The sequence below is a fragment of the Nelusetta ayraudi genome, unplaced genomic scaffold (genome assembly GCF_046127955.1).
Source record: "Nelusetta ayraudi isolate G7.1 ecotype Tasmania unplaced genomic scaffold, CSIRO-AGI_Nayr_v1 ptg000079l, whole genome shotgun sequence".
NCBI lineage: Eukaryota > Metazoa > Chordata > Actinopteri > Tetraodontiformes > Monacanthidae > Nelusetta > Nelusetta ayraudi.
The window spans coordinates 2,783,678-2,802,166 of record NW_027466129.1 but is presented as its reverse complement, the minus strand read 5'-3'; the positions used below and the strand labels follow the sequence as shown (position 1 = coordinate 2,802,166).

The 18,489-nt window shown below is 52.5% G+C and overlaps 2 protein-coding genes across 2 annotated transcripts; one reads left to right on the top strand and one right to left on the bottom strand.

Moving 5' to 3' along the window:
• The first annotated feature begins 5,032 nt into the window (after positions 1-5,032).
• On the top strand, positions 5,033-13,940 carry kcnd2 (potassium voltage-gated channel, Shal-related subfamily, member 2). Its single transcript, XM_076044011.1, has 5 exons — positions 5,033-6,618; positions 10,936-11,098; positions 11,823-11,918; positions 12,128-12,384; positions 12,943-13,940. The coding sequence occupies exons 1-5, from the start codon at positions 5,495-5,497 to the stop codon at positions 13,085-13,087; spliced, it is 1,785 nt and encodes a 594-aa protein (XP_075900126.1). The 5' UTR covers positions 5,033-5,494; the 3' UTR covers positions 13,088-13,940.
• A 998-nt stretch (positions 13,941-14,938) lies between these two features.
• Positions 14,939-17,659, bottom strand: tspan12 (tetraspanin 12). Its single transcript, XM_076044038.1, has 7 exons — positions 17,317-17,659; positions 16,944-17,026; positions 16,729-16,864; positions 16,429-16,494; positions 15,899-16,006; positions 15,672-15,815; positions 14,939-15,577 (listed from the first exon to the last, which is right to left on the bottom strand). Exons 1-7 carry the CDS (start codon positions 17,380-17,382, stop codon positions 15,347-15,349), a joined length of 834 nt encoding a protein of 277 aa, XP_075900153.1. The 5' UTR covers positions 17,383-17,659; the 3' UTR covers positions 14,939-15,346.
• Between the last annotated feature and the right edge of the window lie 830 nt (positions 17,660-18,489).

The window sequence follows — 18,489 nt, the reverse complement described above, 5'->3', positions numbered from 1 at the left end:
AAAGGAGCAGCCCGTCACTTTCAGCTCATTATCTGTGTGTGTGTGTGTGTGTGTGTGTGTGAGAAGCGAGAAGATCTGCTTGAAGCTAATGAGACATAATGAGTGTTACTGTCTGTGTCTTCTGAGTAAATTAGGTTTAACAATGTTAACTATCCATCCATCTATCTATCTATCCATCTATCCATCTATCATCTATCTATCTATCCAACAACACACACAGGTAGGATCTCAGGCTGTTTTTCCTCTTAATAATCTCAGTTGTTGATCTGGAGGAACTTCTGGCCGGCTGACACACACACACACACACACACTGGCTGCCATGCAGTGTGCTGATTGGCTGTGAGGCTGATATGGTGGATTCTTCAGGTTGCAGCAGTGAAGTGTGGATGTTGAAGGAATCCTCGTGGACACCAACTTGGTTGTATAAAAAAATTGGTTTATGACAAAGAAGTCAGGTTGTGTGTCCCGATGCGCAGAAGCTCTCACAAGCTCTCTGAGGATAGTTAGAACATCACTTATACCCACAGGTCTCGTCATCAGGCCCATTCCATATAAGGAGGACAAAGAGACAATCGTAACACGGAAGGTGAAGGGATGGGAAAGTTACCGGCCAGAGTTGGAATGTGTGTTATCTAAACAGTCTTCCTAGGGAGTTGAGATGCAACCTTCCATGGGCAGGTCGCCTCATACAGAAGCTGCGCTAACAAGGGGTCTGTTCTCCTAATACAGGCAAGAGGCCAGCAGGAGAAGGGTCAAAGGTTCAGACACCACACTGAGCAACAGGAAGTTGTCATGCTGTCTTCCCTCTGGAGTCTCTGCAGGCCTCCAGGTGAAAACCACAGAAGAAGAAGAAGGCGTCGTCTCCCCCTGCGGCTCAAGGAAACCAATTGGCTTTATTAGAGTGAACATGGAGGGCCGCCGACCCACAATGCACCAGTGCAGCGCCCGCTGAATTATTAAAGTCCACATGAAGCTGCATCATTTATGTTTTATTGCATTAGCCACATAATTTCACACGTCAGCATGAATCATGGATGAGATTTACCTTCACACAGGAAGCCTGTGTGTGTGTTTACTCCCTTTGTTTTGTTCTGCTGGCGCTCTGAAGGTGTGGCACCTGTCCCTCGTCCACCTGATGTCCTGTCCAGGTTAGTCTGCCATCCACTCACTTCCTGCTCCTTCTTGAGTTGTTCCTTGTTGTTAGCACCAGCTGTTAGCACCAGCAGTTCACACCTACAGTCAGCCCCGCACTTAGCATGTTGGAGCAGCGCTGAAGGCCAAGGGGTTCAATTCCTGTTGAACAGGAAAGGTAGCATCATCAGGCTAGTGTTGCAGTGACACCCTACCCCCCTTATTCCAGGTAATTTATTTTGAAATTTTATGAAGCAAAGTTGTTGTTTTTTTGAAAATGATTCAAACTAGTTTGCAAAGCAGCAAAATGTTAAAGAAAATGATTAAAAGACACCTTGTAGAATAGAGATGTTGCTTTTTTGGTTGGTGCCGTCTTGACTAAAACACTACACCAGGCGTTAGCTTAGCTCCACCGTTAGCCTGCTGAGCTGCGTCAGCCTGAATGTTTGAGTCGTCACAAAGACTTTGAACCGACAGCAAAGGGAATAAAAGCTGTTTGCTGTGGGGGAAGGTTTGGCTCGGGGTTTCACTCGTTTTATTAGAAGGATTGTTCACTGTTTCCTCCCAGTGCTCCCAGTGCTTCCCGCCCTCCCCCCTTTAGGACTGTGCTTTTTTAAAAAACAAAAAACAAAAAACAAAAAACAATCTTTTTCTGCAGAGCCGCGAGGCACAGTGCTAAAAATAGCAAATAAAGCTGAAGTGATTGTGCGTCTCGGGAGAACTGGGGGTAGTCGAGAATATTTGTGTTTGTAACGGATGACAGTGAAGCGGTGGTCATGGTGGCGGCAACGATGACAACAACAACAACAACAGATGTTGTTTGTGTTATGAAGCTGCTTCTTCACAGCAATCGATCTGAAGTCAGGACACTCTGCTAGTTAGCGGTTAGCTTGGTTTATCGGTATCCCTCGGAAAATCTCAGCATGTCTTTATGGAAACCCCGATCGTGTTTGCATGCAGTGTGAGGGAACTGTGACTAAACACCAAGTTAAATGGTACCATTGAAGACGGAGTGGTAGCAAGGTTAAACGTACGCTGTCGCTCTTCTTCATCAAGGTGTTGGTGAAAACTGCAAATGAAACAATACAAAAAATGGATTACATTCAGAGCATGCGCAGCATGTCTGCCATCTTTCTGAAGAAGCAGGAAGTGCAACTAAACAGGAAGTGAAGTCATAAAGGGCTCCACTGCGAAACAAATCGTTCTCACAAACAACTCAATCTTTATAGCAGAAATAAGCAGGAAGCCCTCATCAGATGAAAGAATGCCCCAGAGGCAGCACAACCCTGATTGGGCTATGTGGCTAGGCTGGTAGCTCACAGCTGAACTACGTTAGCCTAGCCGTTAGCGTGACTTGTTTCGACGTGACCTCATTCTGCTAATAAATAATACCGTCCGCGTTTCCTCACCTTGATTTGAATATTTAATGTCTTGAATACAAGATGTGAAAGCAGTTTTCCAGGGACTCGACCCGGCACTCCTCTCATTGTTACAGCCGCAAACAAAACAGGGCAGTAATGAGCAAGTTGGAAATAAACTAATACATCATGAGGTGACTCTGAAGCTGCAGCTAGTTTGGTCACACGATCAGTCAGTCAGTCCCCGCCCACCAACACATCGAACCAGTTCACCAGGACCTGGACCAGGACCAGGACCAGGAAATAGACCAGGACCAAGACCAGGAACTAGACCAGGAACTAGACCAAGAACTAGTTCAGGACCAGGACCAGGAAATAGACCAGAAACTGGACCAGGAACTAGACCAGAAACTTGACCAAGAACTAGGACCAGGAACTAGAACAGGAACTAGACCAGGAACTGAAACAGGAACTGAATCAGGAACTTGACCAGGACCAGGACCAGGACCAGAAACTAGACCAGGAAGTGGACCAGGAACTAGACCAGAAACTAGACCAGAAACTGGACCAGGACCAGGAATTAGACCAGGAACTGGACGAGGACCAGGACTATGAGTTTCTCACGCTCTTTTCACATCTTCGGTTTGATGGTAATCAGTTACGAGTGTTTTGATAAGGAAGTGCACAAGCACACACACACACACACACACACACACACACACACACACACACACACGAAGGTGTGAGGACGACAAAGTGTTTTAATTAACACTAAGCAGCAGTTTTTTGCCCTTGGCGCTAAAATTAGAGAAGAAGAAGCTGCTGTCGCCTCCACTGGTCAAACACAACATCTATCTATAGTCTGTGTGTGTGTGTGTGTGTGTGTGTGTGTGTCAGCCCACATCTCCCCTGTGTTTTCACAATCTTTTGTTGCAACTGACAGATGGTAATAATCAGTATTGTCCCTGAGAGACGCACACCCACACACACAGACAAACACAAACGCATACACACACACACACACACACTAACGCACACCCACACACACACACACACACACAGTGTCCCAGCTGACTGTGGATCAGTTGTTCACGTTCAGGTTGTTCATCGTGTTAAACCACAGCTTGAACTCATCGCCCGTCACACCCCAGTTAACCTGAACCCATGCGTGTGTTTGTGTATGTGTGTGTGTGTCTGTGTGTTTGTGTGTGTGTGTGTGTGTGTGTGTGTGTGTGTGTGTGTGTGTGTGTGTGTGTGTGTGTTTGTGTCAGACGTTTGAATGCAGTGACAGGTTAAAATTAGCCCCTCAGTGAAAGATCTGCTCTGTTTGTTCCACAACCTGCTGAGTCAGCAGATTAAAATCCTGAATTCCACTTTTAGATTCTGAAAAACTTTATCGACACCATCATCACAGGCGGCTAACAGCAGAGGCATGGGGTGGCGGCTCGTGGCATTAGCCAGCTAGCTGCACTTGGTGAACACGGCTGGTCGATGTAGAGAGCTCACTTCCTGTTTGACAGCCGGGGGCACTAAGGAGCACAGCATCACGACTCTGGCAGCACTTCCTGTTCCTGCGGATGAAACACTTACAGAGCTGATGATGCGCCCACTTCCTGTTTAAGGGAACTCCTCTTTTTCCTGCTGCTGCTAATGAAATCAATCACTTTATTGACTGGCTCGTTAACTTGTGATGACCTCCAGGGGGCGCCCCAGAGGCCAAGGCCCCTCCAGGGGCCACAAGTCACGCCAGTAATGACCACCTCCATGTTGATCGGCAGATTGGCTCCTCCTACAATCGACTGCTATTGATCCGGTTTCATCAAAGGAACAATAGGAAGAGTTGTCTTGGCTCTGCACGCACTCAGCAGCCTCCCGATCAATGGCCCCATGGGGAGGCGACTGCGACACCGCTTTAAAGCTTAAAGCAGCTCCGCGCCCCCAGGCACACCCCTCTGTGGGCGGGGCCAAGTATGCACCAATCAGTTGTTAAAGGTTGCTGATGCATTTCTGATTGCTGACCCTTATTGCCAAACCACCAGGGGATCAGCAGGATTGCACTTGGACCATCATCTGGTCACATGATGGTCCAGCTGATGACAGAAGTCACACCTGGTCACCTGGTCACCTGGTCATGTGCTCAGAGAGATTCCCTCCTATTGATCCCCGATCATCAACACAGCTGTCTCACCTGAGCAGAGCAGCATTTTGGCCCCGCCCCCCTGGCACTGATCGGGAGCAGCACTCAAACCGTGACACACACACACACACACACACACACACACACACACACACACACACTGACTGGGCGGGAGGAGGCGGCACCATAGGGACACGCCCCCATTAGACAGAGAGAGAGAGAGAGAGAGAGGAGGTAGAGGGAGAGAGGAGGTAGTGAGACAGAGAGGAGGGAGAGAGAGAGAGCGAGGGAGAGAGACAAGGGGGAGGAGAGAGAGGAGGGAGAGAGAGGGAGGAGGAAAAAGAGAAACGGTGGGAGAGAGAGAGAGAGAGGAGGGGGAAAGAGGGAGGGAGGAGAGAGGGAGAGAGAGGGACAGTGAGAGAGAGAAAGAGAGGGGGTAGAGCGAGAGAGAGCTCCTGCTGTGTCCGCAGACGCGCGCAGAGTTTCATCTTGACAGTCCAGCTGGTCCTGGTCTTGTTCCTGGTCCTGTTTCCACTTCTGGCCCCGGTCTTGGTCCAGGTCCTGGTCTTGGCCCCACTGGCTGGGCTCAGCTCCCCCCGCCCTCCCTGGCTGTGCCTGGTCGGAACCGGGTTCTGACGGCTGTGAGCAGCACCATCCGGACCTCCTGCCTTCACGTGGACCTGCTGCTGCTTCCGCTCTCTCATCTCCGCCGCTTCACGCAGCGTCTGCTGTGCGTAAAGAGGCTCCCGTTACTGCTGCTGCTGCTCCTGCTGCTGCCGCTGCTGCTCCTACTGCCCCTGCTGCTGATGCCCCCTCAACCCTCCAACTCTGCCACCACCTCCTGAACCCTCCAGCTCCGGGTCCCAACATGGCGGCAGGTGTGTCCGCCTGGCTGCCCTTTGCGCGCGCCGCGGCCGTGGGCTGGATGCCACTGGCCCGCGCTCCCCTGCCTGCGCCTCCCCCGCTACCCCTGCCACAGCAGCCCGAGCGGCGAGACACGCTGGTGACGCTCAACGTGAGCGGCACGCGCTTCCAGACGTGGCGCGAGACGCTGGAGCGCTACCCGGACACGCTGCTGGGCAGCTCAGAGCGTGAGTTCTTCTTCCGCGAGGAGCAGGGCGAGTTCTTCTTCGACCGCGACCCGGAGCTCTTCCGCCACGTGCTCAACTTCTACCGCACCGGCAAGCTGCACTACCCGCGCCAGGAGTGCATCTCGGCCTACGATGAGGAGCTCACCTTCTTCGGCATCGTGCCGGAGATCATCGGCGACTGCTGCTACGAGGAGTACAAGGACCGGCGGCGGGAGAACCAGGAGCGGCTGCAGGACGACGAGGAGGCGGAGCAGGGTGGCGAGGCGGCGCCCGCCGAGCTTAGCCTGCGGGAGAACATGTGGCGTTCCTTCGAGAACCCGCACACCTCCACCATGGCGCTGGTCTTCTACTACGTCACCGGCTTCTTCATCGCCGTGTCGGTGCTGGCCAACGTGGCCGAGACGATGCCGTGCGCCGCCGGCCACAGCGCGCACCACGTGGTGTCGTGCGGCGAGCGCTACGCGCTGGCCTTCTTCTGCCTGGACACGGCGTGCGTGCTGATCTTCACCGTGGAGTACCTGCTGCGCCTGATGGCGGCGCCCAGCCGCTGCCGCTTTGCCAAGAGCGTCATGTCGGTGATTGACGTGGTGGCCATCATGCCCTACTACATCGGCCTGGTCATGACCGACAACGAGGACGTGAGCGGCGCCTTTGTCACGCTGCGCGTCTTCCGCGTCTTCCGCATCTTCAAGTTCTCGCGCCACTCGGCGGGGCTGCGCATCCTGGGCTACACGCTGAAGAGCTGCGCCTCGGAGCTGGGCTTCCTGCTCTTCTCGCTCACCATGGCCATCATCATCTTCGCCACCGTCATGTTCTACGCCGAGAAGGGCTCCAGCGGCTCCAAATTCACCTCCATCCCAGCCGCCTTCTGGTACACCATCGTCACCATGACCACGCTGGGGTAGGTGACCTCTGACCCCTGACCCCTGACCCTAACCCTCACCTGTGCACCTCCTTCCTTCGCATTGTGCCAAATCAGATGGCCTGTTTCTAGTGTTGCTGTGGTGACAGTGGTTGGGGTGGTGGTGCGCGACCTGTGTGTGCACTGAGCGCGCTCAGTAGCGTCGCTCTGCTCGGAGATGCCGTGATTCAGTTTGACCATCAGATGGGAGCCTGTGATATCACTTCCTGTCTTCTTATCAGGTCTGCTGTTTTTTTCTTGTGTGTGTGTGTGTGTGTGTGTGTGTGTGTGTGTGTGTGTGTGTGTGTGTATACCAAGCAGCCCAAACCAACATGAAGAGAAGAGAGAATCTTGAACAGATCAATAACAATATCATCTGTTCCTTGCTGCTGATTGGTTCGTTCTGGTGCAAAGAGATCAGACAGCACACACACACACACACACACACACACATGCACACACACAGGCATGATTGAAGGGTTAGCTGCTGATCAGGTGTCACATGATCAGTTGGGACTCACCTGTCTGCCCATGTGTATGTGTGTGTGTGTGTGTGTGTGTGTGCATATGTGTTCTCATGTTGCATTGACCTGGAGGACGAACGCACATGCATAATTCAGTCACATGACCTGCTGCGGAGTTGGATTGTTGTTGATTCAGCGAGGAGGGGAACTCTGCTGTGAGGGGCGGAGCTTCCTGTTCAAACAGGAAGTGATGTAAACTCCCTGCGCGGACGGCTGGGTTGTTGGAGCGCATTGATCTGGAGCTGCGGTGAATATCAATGACGCACAAGGAACCACACAACACAGCTGCTGCTACACACACACACACACACACACACACACACACACACACACACACACACACACACACACACACAGCTGCAGAAAGAAGAGCCCTTTCATCAGCAGCCTTCGCACTCTGGACTCATCAGTTTGGTTGCCGTGACGACAGCGCTGATGTCATCAGCGTGGTCACACCTCCAGGTCAGGTGACACCTCGTGTCACACAGCAGCTCACCTGTCCTGACACCTGCTGCTGCTGAGTCTTGGAGAGAACTTGAGAACACTTGAGTGCCATCTGCTGTTTCGATGTTGCTGTTGGTGTTATGTTCAAAAAGATCCTCCCGCCGAAACACTAGGGCTGTGTCTCAATTCAGGGTCTGCATCCTTCGAACGAAGCGTCCTCCGTCTGAAGGAAGCGTTCTCCCAGGACCCGGCCGAGAAGGACGAACCAAAACCCGCCTCCCCGATAACCACACGGGACGGTCTAGCCTTCGGCATATTTCCTGGTTGCGTCACAGCTGGGGAGCGACAGGAAGTAGCCGACGGAGCAACAGGAAGTAGAGGGAGTAGCGGTTGTGCTGGCCGACAGAGCCCTCGGAAGCCTGCTGACACTAATGAGCTGTTACATCACGACGGCTGGTTATGTAACTCCGCCTCCCAGCAGGTGTTCACCGACAGAAGACACACCTGCTGGCCCACGTAACAACAGGTTCCAATGACAAACACTCAACACAGCCACACCTGCCCCGTGTTGTGTGTCAGTGTCATGTGTCAAAACGCGTGTGTGTGTTTTTGTGTGTGTGCGTGTGTGTGTGTGTGTTGGTCCTGGTCTTCTGTTGATTTGTCTCGAAGGGAACTCAGCTTCTTTGTGTGGTGGGCGGGACTTCCTGACAGAGATGCTTCAGAACGGAAGCCTCCCACCTGTGGAGCATCCTGCTCCTGTTAGATGTCCCCCCAGCAACATAGGAGACCATCAGTCAGGACAGACATGAAGTGGATGTAGCGTGGGCGGGGCTAAGGTTGGTTCCCCGCCTGGTGTCAAAGGTTCCAGGTGTGCAGGTGTAACCCTGAGGTCTCCTCCACACCTCGCCTGTCAGTCACAACCACAGAGGCTCCACTCCCTCTGTCCACCTGATGGGACTGCTTGGCCCATATCCAATGACTAGATGTTCCTCATGTTCCTCACACCTCATTACGCAGCAGGCTGTGCTGCTGTCACATGGCCGGGCGTGTGTTTCTGGTTTGATGACTTCCTCGTAATGAGCCTGAAACGCAACATGCTTCATTTAGCATCTCTATGCTAACACATGCTAATGGAGATGCACGCATGAACACCCGCATACACAGTTATAAATAACACGCACACACATACACATGTTCAGCTTTGTGTTCCGACAAAGCAGAACATGTTTGGACCACCTGACCTGGACACAGTCACATGATGGTCCTGCTACTTCCTGTTCCTCTGACTTCCTGCAGTTTCTCCTGAAACTGCACACTGTGATCCTTCAGCAGCGCCACCTACTCCACTGTCAGAAAACCATAGGCCTCAGCACAGTGAGGCGTTCAGGGACCGTGGGGGTGTGTTCACTGCCCTTGTATCAGCTTTTTGCAGGGCTGCTCTGGGATCACATCAGCTCATCAGCTGACTGGCGGCAAACCAACCTGCCTGTTGTGTTCAAATACATCTAGTGAAATAAGACGCCTGAGACTGATCTCAGATCACTTTCACTAGGCCAGATAAGAGTGTGTGTGTGTGTGTGTGTGTGTGTGTGTGTGTGTGTGTGTGTGTGTGTGTGTCTAATCCTGTAAATGAACATAGATATAGATTGCATGAGGGACTGAGGGGTTATAATTAATGTATGCACAAGTGCGTGTCCTCCGTGTTTAATTAACTCCGTCACTCTTGAGGGTGTTACACGCACACACACACACACACACACACACACACACACACACTGCTTACAGAATCAACTTTATTCTCTGAATGTTTCATTCCAAGCATCATTCACCTGATTTACTATGAAAGTCACTTCCTGGTTAATCAGCTGACAAACTGTAAAGCACACAGGACCCTTCTATAGCCGCTGAAAGCCTTCAGGGTCCATCTGTGTGACCTTTGATGCCTTCAGGGTCCCTCTGTGTCACTTTGATGCCTTCAGGGTCCCTCTGTGTGGCCTGTGGAGCTTTCAGGGTCCCTCTGTGTGACCTGTGATGCCTTCAGGGTTCCTCCGTTTGGCCTGTGGTGGCTTCACGATCCCTCTGTGTGACCTGTGATGCCTTCAGGGTTCCTCCGTTTGGCCTGTGGTGGCTTCAGGGTCCCTCTATATGACCTGTGATGCCTTCAGGGTCCGTCTGTGTGGCCTGTTGCACCTTCAGGGTCCGTCTGTGTGACCTATGATGCCTTCAGGTTCCCTCTGCATGACCTGTGGTGGCTTCAGGGTCCCCCTTTGTGGCCTGCAGTGCTTTAACTGTCCGTCTCTGTGGTGTTTTCCAGCTGCTGAGCTGCGGCTCCTCTCTGGAGATGCAACTGACCCGTTTTTCTGGGCTGCAGCTGTTGTGAGAGGGCCGTCTTTATCTCCTCAAGAGTGTTGTAGCAGCGGAGGGGGAGGGGACAGTGCACACTGATGGTAATGTGCTGTCACGGACGCCTGAGGACGGTCGCCGCAGGGAGTCCATCAGGATCTGGGGGGAGCTTCATCAGATCCTGGATCAGCTCTGTAGGACGCCGCTCGTTTGTCTCCATCAGTGTATTTTTAACTGCGAGGCGTTCACTGACACCCCGTTCACACCGCCGCTGCTCTCAGCCTTGGAACATCCATCATACTCTCCCCTCTTCCTGCCCCAGCCACAGCCAGTGACATCATCAATCACGCATTAGCCGATCCGGAGTCCCGCTGTGATGCTCTCTAGTGAAACCAGTAGAAGCTGTCAGTGACACCAGTGAGACCAGTGGAACCACTTAGACCAGTAGAGGCTGTGAGTCCTCGACTGGACCTGAAAGCAGATCTGCTCTTTTAAACGCTGCCGTTAGCGGAGGGGGCTAAGCACTTAGCATTAGCTGCAGGTCATTAGTGGGCGTTCATGCTTGAATGGCGGCAGTGGCTAGGCAGGGTCAGAGGTCACTGCTGCACAATACGCAGGCACACGATGCGTTCGGGTTCTTTTGACGTGGAGCCGGATCGTGTCACAGCCAGAACTCCTGTCCTGGGTCACCAGGTAGCTGCTGGGAGTTTAAGCTGCTCTCCACTGGTGATGACGCTGTTGTTTTCACGTGTGTGTGTGTGTGTGTGTGTGTGTCCTGTCAAAGTGATTGACGGTGGTGCAGCTGTCAGCACTTCACACACACACACACACACACACAGAATCAGCAGGAAGTACTAAGTGAAGAATCTGAAGAAGGTGAGAACCCCTGTTGAGAGCAACAGATCTGAAGATGTTTGGCGCCCCCCTGTGGACACTGGCTGAACTGCACAGAGCATGGCAAGCGCTGAGACTCATCTTGTGTGTGTGCGTGTGTGTGGTTGTGCAGCTATGGAGACATGGTCCCAAAGACCATCATGGGGAAGATCGTTGGCTCCGTCTGCTCGCTGAGCGGCGTCCTGGTCATCGCGCTCCCCGTCCCGGTCATCGTCTCCAACTTCAGCCGCATCTACCACCAGAGCCAGAGGGCCGAGAAGAGGCGGGCGCAGAAGGTGACACACACACGCATGCACACGCACACGCACGCACACGCACACGCACACACACACACACACACACAGACTGGTTCCAGGTCAAACTTGTGCTGTGTGTGTGAACAGAAAACCCGGCTGGCCGAGTCGCTTCTGCTGCGGAGCGATGGAGCTCAGGCTTATTTGCAGTACAAAGAGCGCCACTTGCTGGATGAAAAGGACTTTGAGGTAACAGCAGACTGGTCCTCCTCCTGGACCTCCTCCTGGACCTCCTCCTGGACCTCCTTCTGGTCCTCCTCTTGGTCCTCCTCCAGGTCCTCCTCTTGATCGTCCTCCTGGACCTCCTCTTGGATCTTCTTGTGGAATTCCTCCTGGTCCTCCTCCAGGTCCTCCTTCTGGACCTCCTCCTGATCCTTCTCCGGATCCTCCTCCTGGACCCCTTCCTGGATCTTACCCAATTCTCTTCCCTGACCTACTCCTGGATTCCCTCCTGGTCCTCCTGTATGTGGTGCTGTCATTCACTATCAGCTTCATCCTGTTCCTACTCACACACACACACACACGCACACACACACACACACACACACACACACACACACAGGTGGTGTTGTGTTTGGAGGAGGTGTCTACTTGTACTGTGTTCTAGTGTGTTTGAGTTCCCTGGTTTTGCTCCTGGTTCTGGTTCTTGTGTTCTGCACTGTGTTGATCTCCTGTTTGGTCATGTGACCTGTCCCTTGCCCTGCAGGCGTCCAAGGAGGCAGGCCAAGCGCTGGTGTGTAAGACCAATCCCAACATGGAGCAGCAGCGCCACCACCTGCTTCACTGCCTGGAGAAGGCCACGGTAAGCCCAGCCCATCACCCACCCACCTGTCTTCCCGTCCGTGTCCACAGCCAGCCAGCGGGTCAGAAGGTTGTGGGTTCTATTCCCAGTCTGCGCCCTACCCTCTTGCCCCACTCCTTGGGCGTGGCTTCTCACAGGCTCCACCCACTGCCTCCCTCAGAGCTCACAGTGTCCCTGACCTCCTCTGATCTTCTCCCACCTTCTTGCAGAACCACCAGTTTGTGGATGAGAAGACCTACGAAGATAGTTTCCAGGACGTGGCGCTGCTGAAGCCGGCCTCCTGTTCCTCCTCTATCTCCTCCTCCTCCTCCTGCTCAACCTCCCCCTACCGCGGTCTCACTTCTTGCTGCGGCCGCAGGAAGAGGAAGTCCTTCAATGTCCCCAACAACAAGACGTCTCTTGGTCATCAGACAAGCGTCCAGGAGCTGAGCACCATCCACATCCCGGACCAGCCGCTGGGCAACAGGTAAGGAATCAGGGGTCAGAGGTCAGAGGTCAGGGTCGTGAGGTCCAGACTCCCTCAGTTTGTTATCGAGGACGGTTGATCCTTCATCCCGAGTTTCAGTGAAATGTCTCCCTCTGCTGGCTGGATGAGATCCTGCAACAGAGACACTGTAAAGGTCCTGTGCGTAACATTTAGACATTTTGAAGAAGACACAGCGACCTCAAGTGGCGACTCCGTCTTTCCCTCTCCTGAGTTTGCCAGTGAGCTACAATGGCCCTGTGCACCCAAACCTATCTCGTCCACCTTCTTCTTCTTCTTCTTCTTCTTTCGTTGGTTTATTGAAGACTTAAGCAGTCACCCCAATTATGAAATACACTGTCAGGCAGCTGGATTGTCCACACTAGACTTCCGTAGAAATATGGTGGTGCAAAATGGCAGCTAACTGGCAGCAAGACTAATATTACACTCTAAACCTTTAAATACGGATGATCAGTCACATTACCCGGCACAGTGTGGGAGCGTGTGGAAGGTCTGAGAATTTCCTCTGGTTCCACTGACCTTTGACCTCTCTGTCTGCAGCCGCTCCAGCCTCAATGCCAGCTTCCAGGAGACGCTTCCCCTTAACTGTGAGCGGCCACCCGCCGCCAGCCGGCCCGCCACGCCAGACACCGACGGCTCCGCCCACTTCTCCCAGTCCAGCATGGTGCGGGTGTCTGCTCTCTAGGCCACACCCCCCTTTTCATCCAAATGCAGCAGTTCCGAGGTCAACTTGACCAAAAGGTTGCAAAGAGCAGCCGTGAGGTCTTCCAAACGCCACTTCCTGCGTCTCGTGGGTCCACTTCCTGTCAGACTGTCCAGCCGGAGACAACAGTTTGTCGAGTCAACTTCAAAACTTTTGACTGAAACAAAGAGACTTTCATTGTCTATATTTCTAAATGTTTACAGCAGTTTGAAGCACAGACAAACATCAGCCAGTTTAACACCCAGAGCTCAGCGGGAGCTGCTGATTGGTTGGTTCACATCCAGGACGTCGTCACACTTTCAAGTGAATCAGACACTTTGTAGCAATATTTATTATTATTTATTTTTTGTAAATTTTTTTTCTTCTTCTTCCGAAATGATTTTACGATTTATTTAGAATTGTTGTGTTTTTTAATTTTGAAACTTCATCTTTTACTTGGATGCCGCCTGTATTTGTGGTCGAGGGGGCGGAGTCAAACGTGCATGACTGTGTGAGACTTGTTCTGTCCAAAATCTGGAGTTTTTTTCTCTATTACATCTCTGAGCATGTTGTGTGTGTGCGTGTGTGTGTGTGTGTACATACTGTTTTCACTCAAAGCTCTGCTGAGATGAAAACATTGCTTGTGGGAGGTGACACCCACCAGCTGTTTGACCAATAGCCACACTGCTGTGTCTGCATGGGAACAACAGCAGCTCAGCGTCTCTACTTCCTCTTTGGGGGCGCTCTTTCCTCACAGCACAGAGCCACTTCCTCTTCTTCCAAATTCAATGCTACCGGAGGGTTTCTACTAGCTTCATCTATTGTGTGAAGTCTGTTCCCGATGGTTTCTTAAGAAAGGCTTGCAGATGTTCCACCAGGTGGCCAGCAGGGGGGCTGCGTTTGTTTGACGGCTCAAACTGCTCAAACTCGACTTTTCTTTTCAGATGAACTTCCTGTTTTTTTTCCTCGTTTTTTTTTTTGTTGTTGTTTTTTTTTTTTTTTACCATCAGCAGCGGGATTTAAGTTCATCACTGATGATCCAGCAGATATTTGTGGAAAAAAGGCCTTTGAGCCGACTCATCATCGTGGAGGTCGTCCTGCGTGCTTTCTGATTGGTGGATTGGTGGACGGAGAGACTTTCCCTTTGCCTGTAAATGAACAATTGCGATGTCACGCCGATGTCGTGTTTTAATTTTGTGTCCTGCTGGTGTCACTGTTGCTCTTTAGACTTTAGTTTCCTGTCATTGGTTAGTGGGCGTGGCCTCCATTTCCCCTGCCAGACATGCATGTTAGGAGCCTTGCGGTGACAGGAAGTGAGAGGTCCACGGGAAGTTGTGAGGAGTTGAAATGTTATGACTCATTTAGGGGCGGAGCTTCCTGTGAGAATAAAACTTCCCTATGAAAACGTCTCTGCGTCTCTTCCTGCTGCCCCCTGGAGGTGAGACAGGGAGGGACAGACACACTGCTCCACATCCTGTTTCCTGTTCAAGTGCCCCCAGGTGGTGATTCTGGGTATTGGTGGCCAGTGTTGGCGTCAACAGGTCAGGGTTTCAGAAAGACCCTTGACGGTGTGTGTTGACATGCCCACCGCTGGCCTCTCCAGGAAGTGTTCCATTGTCTGAGGAGACGTCATGTGACCTGACGGAGATAAAATCAGCTGTTTGTTGTTTGTGCGGATCATGTTTGTCTCCGTCTCCAAGACTCAGAGGGACTATTAATACCTCGGCTGGAATTCCATCCAGTAGCAGCTGAGAGCCTGTGTGTGTGTGTGTGTCTGTCTGTTTGTGTGTGTGTGTGTGTGTGAGAGAGAGAGAGACAGAGAGAGCGAGTGAGGAGAACATGGATAAAAACATCTCAAAACCTCTAAAAACTTTATTAGTTTAAATATTTCACAGTCTAATATTTGATGCTGTTTCTTCTACTTCTTCTACTTCTTCTTCTTCTCCTCCTCCTCCTTCTTCTTCTCCAACATGACGGAGATGTTCCGGTTCCTGGACACGTTGCTCCAGGTTCTCTAAAGAAGGTTCTCTCAGTCCTGTCGTGAAGGTGGGAACCTCCTCCTGAAGGCTGAAGCCGGAGCACCATCACCAGCGTTGCTCCCCCTTACTGGGGGTCAGTGATCTCACACCTCTACTCAAGTCTCCAGATGCAGTGGAGTTGCTCCTGAAGAACCAGAGGTTGAGCGGAGAAGGTGGAGCCGGTGGAACCGGAAGCGGAAGCAGACGGACTCCTGAGGAAGCTGCTCCAGGACCTCCTGGTAGGTCAGGAGCTCAGGAAGAGAGCAACAGGTTCTCCTGGCGCTGCCGTCGGGGGGGTGGAGTTGTCCTTGGCGGCCGGCGGCGGGGACCTCCTGCTGCAGTGGAGCGCCCACAGAAGCATGAGGGTGAGGGCCATGGCAAGGATCTGGGCCACACCCATGGCCACGCCCAGGAAGCGCAGCACCTGCAGCGACCTGGTGCCCCGGATGAAGGAGTAGATCTTGGGTCCACAGCCCTGGAACACACACACACACACACACACACACACACACAGCCAGCTCAGTCACCTGCTGCACCGCCACAGCCCCGATCTCCGGGCTCCTCCTCACCTCCTGGTGAAGGTCACTGAGGTCGTGCTGGTGGGCCGAGCGGGAACATCCTGGGTAGGGGCTGGAGCAGCAAGAGTCTGGAGGCCACTCCATCTCCGTCATCTCCAGCCAGTCAGTGAAGTAGATCACACCGCAGCACTGGAACTGACACACAACACACCTGTCAGTGGACTTGTGTGTGTGTGTGTGTGTGTGTGTGTGTGTGTGTGTCTGTCTGTCTGTCTCACCTGCGTCTGGAAGCTGTTCCAGGTGTGTGTAAGCCACTGGTAGCGCTGCAGGCCAAAGTTGGACATCCGAGACTTCAGGCTGATCATGTCGGAGCGCTGCACTGCCACCTGGACACACACACACACACACACACACACACACACACACACACACACACACACAGTGATACCCAGAATTCACTGCAGGCATACAATTGTTCCTCCAGCGTCTTCTACTGGTGCTGATGATGGTTCTTCCTCTCTGGTGACTTGAGTGGATAGTGTGTGTGTGTGTGTGTGTGTGTGTGTGTGTGTGTGTGTGTGTGTGTGTGTGTGTGTGAGAGAGAGTGTGTGCGGGTGTGTGTAACTGGATCTGTGTGGAGCTCCCCGTCTCTCACATTTAGGTTTATTCTTAGGACCAAGTCAAGCGCTCTGGCCACACCCCTGCAGCTGCTGGCTCCCTGCTCTGCGATTGGCCAGTAAGCCTCAGGTGGCAGCAAAGTGTGTGTGTGTGTGTGTGTGTGGTGTGTGTGTATGTGTTTGAGACTCACCTCCTCGTACGTCCACACAGCACTCGCCAGCTCCACAAAGAAGATCACCAGCAGGCTGCAGAAATACTGCACACACACACACACACACACACACACACACACACACACACACACACGCGTCATGCAGGAACAATCTTATCTCCATTCAGAACAATAGAACAATAGACCCACCTGGCCTTGGCCCCTGAGGTCACACACAGGTGAGTGATGCTGACCTCAGTGAACAGGGCATGTTTACAGTTGACTCTTTCACTGTGTGTGTGTGTGTGTGTGTGTGTGTGTGTGTGTGCGTGTGTATACCCAGGACAGCAGCAGCAGGTCACACCTCAGCGTACCGCAGTAACCTAGCATAGCCACCAGGATGAGGAGGCAGCACGTTGCCATGACGACCGGGTGGACAGCGGGAGAGTAGGTCTGGACGGCGGCCTGCTCCAGCCTGCACACACACACACATACACACACACACGGTCGGAGCCGGTCATGTGAAAGTCCTACCTGAGCTGGGCGGGACTCACCTGGTGTGGGCTGTCAGGGTCAGCACTGTGTTCAGGGGGTCTCTGATCCAGGCCGCCACCCCCAGCACACACACCGACATCAGCTGCACACACACACACACACACACACACACTCGGATCAGTTTCTGCCACAAATAACATCTCAGAATGTCAGTCTGACACCAGGGGGCGGGGCTTCAAATTGACCACACGGGAATGACGTCACGTCTAACGACTCGCAACATCACACATCAACTACACACCTGCAGCATTGTGTATCAGAAATAAACGCGCGCGCGCGCGCGTGTGTGTGTGAGAGAGAGAGAGATCCCTCTCGTCACTTCCGGTCTGATCCGTCACGGATAAATAACCGATGAACGGTTCAGTTCCTCACCCAGAACAGCAGGTTGAGTCCCAGCAGCATGCAGCGCAGACACCTGACCGCGTCCTCGCGGGCCATAAGAACCGGAACCAGAACCTGCGAGACCGGCAGGAACAAAAACACCTGAGCCGGAAGAGCCGGTTCAGTGTCCGAGCAGCAGCAGCTTTCTGCCGCTCAGCCGCTCCTGCTCATGGAGAGGCGGGTTTGGTCCGGTCCGGTTCGGTTCGGCTCGGCTCGGCGTGAACACCTCGTGCTGAGTCCAGTCTGGTCGCCGTGTTGGTCCTCGCTGGTGCGGGCCGAGGAGCCGAGTGAAGCTGCCAGAGTCCTGGGGGAGGACAGTGGAATGTCCCCCTCCCACCGCTCTGTTTGTGTGTGTGTGTGTGTGTGTGTGTGTGTGTGTGTGTGTGTGTGTGTGTGTGTGCGCGCGCGCGCGCGCGCGCGCCTTGCAGGGAGTTTTAAAGTGGCTCAAAATGTGGAAAAAAAAAAACAACCCAACAAATTCTTGTTTTCTGGTGAGCTATTTTGAATGTGGTGAATCACAAATGAATCGAGCGGCTGACGAGCTGCTCCACGGAACTTCTGGAGGGTCTAAATTCTTTAAATCCTGCTCCTGAAGAGAAATCTTCAAACATTGATTTTCAATTGAATTTCTTGGAGGTCTCAGAGAAAGTGACACCCCCCACCACCACAATGATGATTTTTGGGTTGAAGCTTGGCCACTGAAGAATCTTCTGTGGAGCCTCTCCTCTCCAGCTGGAAGCTCTCTGGAACTGGTGGTGGCGCTTCACAGCAGCTGTAGGAGGATGAGCAGGAGGAAACCGGGACTCTCTGCTGCCCCCTGCTGGGATTTCACAGGCTGTTCCACTGTGTGTGTGTGCGCGTGCGCACACACACACACACACGGGTGCCACTGTGAAAATGAAGAAAGCTCTGCTGAAACATTTTTCCGTGCAAGGTCGATATAATATATTCTTCAGTTTTAAATTCCTGTCTAGCTCATTTCACAGGGCTGCTGGGAGAAATAGAGATCATAAAATAGAAATGGAGAAATAGAGTTTGTTTAATATTGCAGACCGCTTTTGCTGGAACTTGACTTTAGAAACAAATATTCTATACGTATTTTTATTTTATTTCTTTTTAATCACTAAAATCTCAATTCTTTTTCACTGTATTGTTGCTGTAATA